The 10,449-nt window shown below is 41.1% G+C and overlaps 1 protein-coding gene across 1 annotated transcript in view; it reads right to left on the bottom strand.

Annotated features, from left to right (window-relative positions):
* Positions 1–10,415, bottom strand: part of Ppat (phosphoribosyl pyrophosphate amidotransferase) — a 33,177-nt gene extending 22,762 nt beyond the window's left edge. Inside the window, exon 1 of the mRNA XM_031342811.1 lies at positions 10,169–10,415. Coding sequence (XP_031198671.1) covers positions 10,169–10,296 — 128 coding nt within the window. The 5' untranslated portion in view covers positions 10,297–10,415. The remainder of the gene's footprint in view (positions 1–10,168) is intronic.
* Between the last annotated feature and the right edge of the window lie 34 nt (positions 10,416–10,449).

Below are 10,449 nucleotides of genomic sequence, written 5' to 3' on the forward strand. Positions count from 1 at the left end.
AGGGATGGGAAAAGATATTTACATCTCTTCAAAAGCCTGCACCAACAGCCTGCTATCCTAGCATATGTGGGTGGCTCTGGTACAGTAGCCAGGTACAGCTGGCCATTACTTACTACGTTTTGCAATAAGAAAATCAGTCCCTGAGGTAGTTTCAAGGGACATTTGCTATGCAAAAGGCAGCACGGAAATCTGTAGTATCCTGACAAAGGCTTGCTCAGGTTTGTCCAGTTCAAGTCAGAAAACGCAACACATTGCCTTTATTTTAGCTCCCATAATGTAAACAAGATTAAAAAAAAATTTTCGAGCTTTGATGATTTTCTTGTCACCCTGGAAAACGAAAATCCATCCTCAAATATTTGCCTTCCCAAGAGTATTAAGAAAATAAAAATGAAATGCCATGTACCTAAGGTGGAAAAACATTAATAAGAAACAGTTGAATATACTTGAGAAATCAATGTAGTTTATCAGCTATGCTCTTGTGGTAAGGTTACTTTATTAACACTAGAAAAACAGGTACATTTTCCAGGGTCCAGGCTCTAATTAATTGAGCGTCTAATTAAATGTGTTTGTTTACAGAGGTCTCATGTAGCTCAGACAGGCTTCTAACCCCCTATGTAGCAGAGGATGACTTCGGACTTGCTCCATCTCGTTACCCATAGGGTACGCACAATGATGTTTTCCCACATTTTTGTACCCTTGGGGGTGACTTTTATTTGAACATGGAGTGCAGTGCTACCATGCTATCTACAACTTGTAAAGGTTACGTGCTTGGTTGAGAAAAGGCATCAGATAACCTTCCTCCAGGCATGACTTACAGACACTGTTGGCAGTGAATTCAATGTAAATGAATCTACATTAAGCAGAAATACACAAGATCTTCGGTGAAAAGTACCCTAACCAGAGCCTAACCATTTACTAGGAGCCTAACTCTGTATATTCCCTGGGGGGGAATGGTCCAGAGCCCATGTCAGCTTTACACAGTGGAATTATTAAAAATGAGAATTGCAAGGTGTGGGGGGCACATGCTTTTAGTTCCAGCACTCAGGAGGCAGAAGAAGCAAGTTGGATGTCTTGAGTTCGAGGCCAGCCTGGTCAACAAAGCAAGTTCCGGGCCAGCCAAGGCTAAGTAGGGAGATGCTGTCTCAAAGTGAGGAGAGAGGGACGAAACTGTGTCTTACTGAGTGGCTCTACATGACTCCAGAAGGCAGTCTATCATTTGAGGTCTGATGTTGCCACAATCTACATTTCATCTTCATCTCACTGTGCAAATATGTCCTTAACAAGCTCTGGGCTCTGGCCTAAGGAAGCTCTCCTTATACCCATTATTGTATCCTCATACTTACAGGTCTCCTATTATTTTGCCTCACTGGCTTATTAATACTAATTATTTCCTAGTTTAAAAAGGATTATTACTGATGTGGTGGTGCATGCCTTTAATTCCAGCTCTCAAGACGCAGAAGCAGGTGAATCTTCATGAGTTTGAGTTTAGCCTAGACTAACAGTGAATTGTAGAACACCCGGGGCTATAGAGACCTTGTTTTGAAAACAATCACTCAAGTCAATTTTGAAAACATCTATATTGTCCAACATATTTAGTTACAGAGTACTATTATTAAAATACTGTCCCAAGGATAGCAAGTACTATCAGAGAATGCTACACTTCCATTCAGAGTGCCTTACCCAGGGTATGAACACCTGACCTGCAGCAAACAACTCCTATGTGCACAGCATACCAGATAACCCCATGACATTTACTAGGCTCAGGACTAGCAGTTCCTTTAAATATTTATGATTGAGATCTCTGCCTAGTCAAACTCTTCTAGAGGAATACAGTCTACTGTTTCAACATGAAAACTGATAAAGCTACTACAGTGGTCTCCCGCCTTCATATGAACTACACTAAGGAACATCCTTTAGGTGCTAAACAAAGAGACTCGGTCTGAAAATGCCAACCCAGTTCCACGTTCAGCACACTGCTTTGCAGTTTAATGCTGAATACTTGAAGATGCTGAAGGATGCTGCAGTTCCAACATGACTGCCTTAAAAACATGGCTGATGGGCACACGTTCTCAGTTTCAGGGTTATGTTTTGGAAGAGAGAATTTTGCCGATAGTGGAGTTCAACACAACCTTCACCCGAAAGAATAGATTAAATTTAAATAGCTACTCTGTTTTCTAACAGAGGAAAATACCGTGAGTGTTACTCGAGGCCAGGGTCCAGATGGCTAAATTTTAAGTGTTCTTTTGACATTTTTCATCTAAAATATGCCTTAAGTAGTTGAAAGCTAGATCTCTATTGTATATTACCTCAGCGCTTTATTATACCCAAGTTGATACAGAGTATGATAGGAGAAAGAAAACTGTCTATTCCTTATAGATTTCTATATTTGTAAATTCCAATGAAAACCTATTGATTGAAAGCAGCTACAAGATGGTAGTCTGACTTATTTCTAGATCGAATATAGAGTTATGAAAAAAGTTTGACCCCTCCCTACTGAAATTATTCTAATTCTCAGTGATTTACGACAATCCTGGTTGTGTGGTAAGTGAATGATACCCAAAACACCAGAATTACTAACATGTTTGAATAACCCTGTTAATTTACAGGTAATCGTATTCCCTTAGAAGATGCTGAAAGTCACACATATACTGTAACAACGAATGGTCCAGGAGCTGGAAACAAGGTCAGAGCACCGATACAAATATGGCCTGATGAAAAAATCAGGCAAATGCTTGATGAGACCGCCCGGTGAGCTACTCAGTTTGGGATAGACAGAGGCTGGAGACGTTACACCACCGCATACAAAAACAGTTTTACAGAAGATAAAGGATAGCCCTCAGAGCAAACATAGATTTCAGGATGAAACTGACTGCATCCTAAAAAGCAGGACTTCTGGAATTACCAAATGGAAACATGGTAAGCCTGGTAATGACTTTAACATAAGAGCTGTATGAACTTTCCTCTTTGCATTTAAGATATCAAAAAAAGGTCTTGTAAACATAAAGTCCATACGCCACCATTATTTATTCAACTGACTATAAATATTATTAGAAAAATATATTTCTAACTTCAATTTTCTTCTAAGCCCAGACCAAAATATTCCTAATCCTTAAACTCGTTAATTTTTCTAATCACTTTAGTATTCCTAGTTTAACATACTTGAAAACTAACACATACCACAAGGGGCCACACACTGACTTTGTTTGTTTAAGAATTACCTGAAGGTCATCTTGGAAGCCCTGCAACTGGGAGCAACAAGAGAAAAGCACAGGAAGATGGTAAAAGCCTGGGAAATGCCAGGGCTTTTTTTTTTTCTGTGAAAAACTTTTGTTGCATTTTTCTGATAACAAAGATATTTAGCCCTGTCCCTGACAAACTAGACTAAATACACTGTTTGTGAACTATCTGAGAGTAGAGAATGCTGGGAAATTAGTTCACAGCTCATTAAACGAGGAACTCAAAAAGTCATTGGATGCATTCCCAGTCAGGTAACTTTGTGCAATAACCACGCCCCTTCAAATTGCACTTAGTTATATAAAAGAAATAGGGCCAACAAATTAAAAAGCTATAAAATTTCTTTTTTTCAAAGGGTACGTAATAATAGGTAAACTGTTTTAATAATTATGAAGATAAGCCAAACAATAAAGTCTTTTTAGAATTATAGAAATTTAAACCCTAAAATCAATCAGCAATCCAGAAGTTACAACTCATTTCCTTGTACTTGGGAGGCTGAGGGGAGCCCACAATTGGGCAGAGGTCATCGTAGGATACATAATAGAGCTCCAAGCCAGCCTGGGATAGAGTGAGACCCCTATCTCAAAAAGTAAAAATGTGAGCCAACCAGATACTAGAAGAAGAAGTTCAATGCAATATAAAGAAACCCAAATATGCAGATGTCCAAGTTCCTTATATAAAAAGGCAACAGTATTTGTATATAAACTACACAAATCCTCCTGGATATTTTAAGCCATCTCTTAATTGCTATCAATATCTAATACAATGTAACTGCTATGAAATAGCCACACTGTATTGTTTAAAGAGCAATGGCAAGGAAGCCTTTATTGTTCAGTACAGCTAGTTAAAAAAAAAATACTTTCAATATTTATGGATTGAAACCATGGATACAGAATGCATGTAGACAGATGGCTGACTGTATACAGGAATATGCACAAGACTGAAGATAAGACAAAGTGAGTTCTAGTCTCTCTCTGCTCCTAATTAGACAGCACGCTCATGTGACCATCACCCATTTCAATACTCAGGAGGCTAAGAAGGATCAAAAGTTCAAAGCCAGCCTGGGTTATACAGCAAAAGTATGTAAAACAACAAAAAATAAAATGAGAACAACAAATAGCCACCCCCCCCCCATAAACTGGCTAGCTTTTAACGCATCCCATAAAAGACCATTACTAATCAATCTACCATCATAGATTAGCCTAAGATTTGTGCTTTTTTTTCTTAGTGGGAACTTTAAATGTCAAGTTCTTCCCAAGTAGCAGTCAGTGCTTATGAGATCCATCCCTAACTGCTTATGTTAGGAATGTAGTGTGTATCACTCTGGAATCTACTGTATGCATTTCATCACCACCACCCCCATTCAACTATATTATTCCAGCTTTTTTCCAGATTAAGGCCATTGTGAGTAACTGCATGTCTGTCAATGAACATCTGTATGCACCTCTACTGAGTGCATACAGTGTGGGATAGAAAGAGCTGTAGGCCATTCTTATAGCCAGGTACTCACTGTTCTACACAATTTATATATAAGAATTTAGTCCATACAAGTTATGCCGTAGCTATGATCATCATGGGCAATTTAAAATTCGGAAACTGGATCCTGGAGAATCCTGTGTTTCTGAACTAGTGAGTTACACACTTCTGTGAGAGCAGAAGCCACACTTACCCCATGTCCCCTACTCATCAGGGCACCTTGGGTACACCTAGGAAGAGCTCAACGAAGTACAGCCCTGTGCTGCAGGCCAACACAGGGTGTGGGCGGTATATGCTAGAGGAATCCTGGAAGATTACAAAGGAGCAGCAGAAAGCTCTAACTTAGTGACATTCACCATAAAGCAACACGGAAAAAAATCTCACACATTTGGTCATGTTGGAGAAAAGAAGGCCACACCGCCAGTCATTTAAAAGTACAGCCCAGTCACGGAACAGCATGTGGCACTTGATGATAATGGTAGTGGGCACCTGCTAGAGGATTCTGTATTTGCTAGACTGTACTTTTCATCATTATGTATGACTATTTATAGAGGCTCCCATGATGTAAAACAACTGTGCTGTGTTACCCTGGCAGCAGCCTCCTACATCTAATGTTTACCCAGCCTCTGGATTGAACCAAGAGACCTTGTTGAGTGATTGACCTGCATAGCAACAAAATGGCCTAATGATGCATTTCTTGGAATACAATATCCCTGTACTTAGGTGACACGTTAACAGCCTTGGAGAGTAGAGGAAACTCAACTCCACACCCCCAACCCCTGACTCTTGTAATTCAAGTGAGGTGAGAATCTTGTAGTCCCATTTTAAAATGTACATTATAAAATGGAGGTCAGATAGATGCTGGCCCACCTTTAGCCTCCAGTGGATGTCATGCAAAGAGATCGATGCTGGCTTAACACATAAAACGCAGCCTTCTGAACAAACTGAATCTTAACACTAGAACTTGAAAGAGCGTCCCTGTAGCCCAAGAGAACAAACAGATCCAGAAGTTTGAGGACTGCCGAGACCAAGCTGGTGTTTTAGCTTCACTGTTAACACCAGCAGCCTTAATCTGGCACCCCCCAAAAAGTTCAGCTTCCGACTGGACTGTGTTCCTCTTCTTTCAGGAAGAGGCCTGAAAATACTTGCCTTGAAGGCTGAGTGTACCTCTCCCTACTGAGTGCTTTTCTGGTGATATTACATACTCTTTACAGAAACGGTGTCTACACCTGTCAAGAAAACATCTCCTGAGATCACTACAAACTGGTTTCCTCAAGGTTTAACAGAACTGGAAGGTTCTACAGGATGTTTCTTCCATCGGGACCCTCACCTCCATCAGGTAAATTTCACAAATGTTGAGAAGTATAAAAATATGTAGTATTATAGTCATTGGTTTTAATTTCTGTTCTGGAACACAACCACTCATTGACAGAGGACATGCTCTTTTCCTAACTAACAGAAAATCAATCATCTATTTTCCATTACTATAACAAAATAACAGAAGCTAGGTACTTTGTACTTTTTTGGTGTTTGGATTTCTTTCAGTTTTTGAGACAGGGTTTCTCTGGCCTGGAACTCGCTCTGCAGAACCAACTGGGCCTCAATTCAAGAGATCCACCTGCCTCTGCCTCCTGAGCGCTGGGATTACAGGTGTCCATCATCACCATGCCCAGCCCAGGTACCTATTCTCTTTTTGGTCAGTTTGGGAGGCTGAAAGTTCATATTTGGGGAAGTCCCGTCACTTCAGCTTCTGGTGAGATCCTCAGTGTGTGTGACCTCATGGTAAAGGTCAAGTGTAATGGTGAGGGAGGGAGGAGAGAGAGAGAGAGAAAGAGAGAGAGAGAGAGAGAAAGAAAGAAAGAAAGAGAGAGCATAGTTGGACAGAACAGCAAAAGATTTCCAGGGTCAGGCTCACCCTTTTACAGCAGCTTGCTCTCAGAGAGTTAGCTAACTTAGTGAGACCACTGTTAATCCACAATACCCAACTACTCAGCTTCCTGTAAACTCCATCTCTCAAGAGGCCACTTCCCCCCAACACACACACTTTGGAAAATAAACCACCCTCACACGACACAAAGAACCTTTAGGCAGCTGATTCATGGGACGTGTGTCTAGTAATTCCTTTTTAAAGAGGAATTTTAAATAACTAGGTTCAAACTGCTCTGCTCTCCATAAGAGGTGATGGTGATTTAAAGATAAAGGTGATGGACCAAGAGAAGTTGTTTGTTCAGAACTCTGCAAATGACTAGGCCTGATGTTTCCAAGCCCATAGTGTCTGGTGACTCTTATGTGAGCATATCTTCATGCGAGAAGTAAAAATGGAGACTTCTACAATAAACCACACCTCTCTTTGTATTGGTTTTTCCAGACAGGGTTTCTCTGTGTATTACTGGCTGTTCTGGAACTCAGAGATCTTCCTGCCTCTGCCTCCTGTGTACTAGGATTAAAGGAATGTGCTGCCACGGCTGCCACCCCACTCTATCATACCTTTCTTTTGAAGAAACAGTGTCTATAATACTATTATATACTCACCTGTGATCACCTTTCTAGGTTTCAGGTTTTAATATGCCCATGTGTGCACTCATCAGTGCAGTAGACACTCATTAGTTCTTGTGCTCGGTATGTTACTTGGTTGGCAGTGTGTGCTTAGTCCATGTGAGGCCCCTGTGCCATCCTGAGCACATCATCCCTCACAATGTGTCCTTACTCTTCTCTGGCCCTGACCTGTTTTAGTGTAACAGGCAATTATTATATTTCCTAAACATAATGGTATGGCGTTCTACTGGTTTCCCAAATAAAATTAACTCTACTAAATGATAGAGATGTTTCCCTAATTTAAAATGTTGCATTGCCTACATTTGTACTGAGATACACACACACACACACACACACACACACACACACACACACTCTCTCTCTCTCTCTCTCTCTCTCTCCCTCTCCTTCTCTCTCTCTCTCTCTCTCACACTCTCTTAAAACAATTTTTAAAAAAGCTTCTTTTTCTTCAGGTTCACACTTAAGGAGAAAGACAAATGAAACATGGAGGGAACTTTCTAGGTAACTAACCGAAATGTAAGCACAATTAAGAAAAAGATGGAGTCCCTTTCATCTGCTCTCTAAAACTCTCTAGATCCATTCCCACTGCTCCTAATGGGATATTCAAAATAACGTCTAAAAATATTATCCACTACTGCTCCTCAGAATCACATCCACTACTGCTCCTCAGAATCAAGAATTAAGTAAACCTTAATGTCATTCTTATTCAGGAAAAAAATCGTATGTGGCTTGGTAATATGTTTGTTCCCCAGAAACTAGCTTATCACTGCTGTTCAAAAGGAAACAAACAAACAAATCAACCCACAGTCTTATTTTCAATACTAGTTTCCTAATAAAGGCTTGCTTAGTTTAGTTAAATACTTATCCCAATAAAGTCATTCCTCCCCTTTTGGTAGACAAGTCTTCCTATGTTTGCCAGCATAGAGATTAACTCTACTATAAAATATAATCCATTTATACCACTAACACATCTTATCTTTATTGTTCTTATGTTATCTAATCATATAGCTTTCTCATATAAAAGCAAGTGTAGGAAACATAGTAACATAGGGACATGTGACTAAGAATAAATTGTAGTTTGTATTTATTGAGGCAGGGTCTCATTGTAGCTATGGCAGGCCTGGGATTTGCTATGCAGCCACAAAAACTCGGTTTGCCTCTGCAGACCTCTCCAATGCTTTGAGCTAAAGGCATATGCCACTGCACCAGGCAAGTTGTAGTTAATTTAAAAAGAAAACACCACATGTAGTCCCCTACACACACACACACACACACACACACACACACACACACACACACTCACACTCTCTCAAAACAATTTTTAAAAAAGCTTCTTTTTCTTCAGGTTCACATTTAAGGAGAAAGACAAATGAAACATGGAGGGAACTTTCTAGGTAACTAACCGAAATGTAAGCACAATTAAGAAAAAGATGGAGTCCCTTTCATCTGCTCTCTAAAATTCTCTACATCCATTCCCACTGCTCCTAATGGGATATTCAAAATAATGTCTAAAATTATTATCCACTACTGTTCCTCAGAATCACATTTAAGTTTCTGTTTTGGGTTATTTACATAATCTTCTGAATATCCCCCCATAATAGGATTGAACTTACAGCTCCCACTCATCTAGGCGAGTCTTCTGCCATGGAGCACATTTCCAGCTCTTAACTTTTTAAGATTATAATTAATTACATCACTTCCCTCCCCTCTCTCCCACACTCCAAAATCATCCATATATCCTTCCTTTGTTCATTGTTATCATGCAGGTGTGTAGTTCTAAGTACATAAATTCAACCTGCTCAGTGTGTAAACTTTTTCTCAGGATAGACTGACTCAAATTAAACATTCTGTGTGATTCATCCCAGATGCTTTTTAATAAAAAAGGAGTATACAGAACGTGAAATACAAATTCAAAGACTTGGGAATCTGAAAAAGATGCAAAACAAGACAACTTCTAGGTTAAGTTTGGTACAAGAAAGATAATCCTCAGTGATGCATGTGGCACCCACACTGATAAGGGTTACTGCCCAGCTCCGTTCTAGACATTGTTGCTACTGTATTGTCTTATGAAACTCCCGTGATATGATAGTTTTGGAAGACAGACAAAACCCTAGTTTGTATTAGTTCCATAAACGGATTTATACTAACTGCCATTTAAGTCAAGTGGTAAGAAACAGATTTTGGGCCGGGCAGTGGTGGAGCATGCCTTTAAGTTCGAGACCAGTCTGGTCTACAAAGTGAGTTCCAGGACAGCCAGGGATACACAGAGAAACCCTGTCTCGAACACCCCCCCCCCCCAAAAGAAACAGATTATGAAAGCAAGGTCTTTTTTGCTTTGCTTACCTCAAAGGCATCTTCCCATTTTCCCATAGCTAGAACTACTTTCAAACTCATGATCCCCAAACCTTTAACTGCTTTCAGGCTGACAATGTGCTCAATAGCTCTGCGAACAAAGCTCTTGAAAGCAGGGAGGCCCCGTGCAAAACAACAACAAACAAACAAACATACAAACAGCTTCAAGTGTTGATTGGACCTTCAGCACCACCACCCTACAAAAGCTCATCTCTGGAACAGTTCTAGTTTCAAGGAGATCTGAACGATCCCTTCCCAACCTGGCTAGTGTAAGCAAACTCCAGCGTAACTAACCCGCGGGGAGAGATGCCCATTCTTGGACTTAACCACTAAAGAGCAATTGAGAGAATGCGACAGGCTAAGTTAATGTCTATGCAGGCAAGGTGTCCCCCAACCCCCACTTGGTCAATATTCTGCGTAGGTACTGGTCCTGATTCCCGAGATCCACCCTCCTAGTCTTGCGTTCCCCGTGGCACAGAGCTGGGAAGCGGCTCGTGGAACTGTGGCAAATACTTGCCACTCCACCCCCGCCCCTCATCCTGTTGCTCACCGGTGCTGTAGCCCCACGAGTCCCAGAGTGATTACATGCGGCACATCTAGCTGCGTGGGCCACTCTCCAGAAGCGATGCACCCGAACACACCACATTCCTCACGGATCCCCAACTCCTCCAGTTCCATGGCGCCTCCGAAAGCACGTGGAGAGGGACCTGCTGCCGCGGCGTGGTCCAAGCACCAACCAGCTGTCCGCTCCGCTATAGAAAAGCCTGAGACACCCGCTACAGATTGCCTCCCCCTTACCCGCGGGCTAGATTCTCGCTACTGCGGCGGCGC

Source organism: Mastomys coucha, unplaced genomic scaffold, assembly GCF_008632895.1.
Source record: "Mastomys coucha isolate ucsf_1 unplaced genomic scaffold, UCSF_Mcou_1 pScaffold22, whole genome shotgun sequence".
In the NCBI taxonomy this organism is placed as follows: Eukaryota; Metazoa; Chordata; class Mammalia; order Rodentia; family Muridae; genus Mastomys; species Mastomys coucha.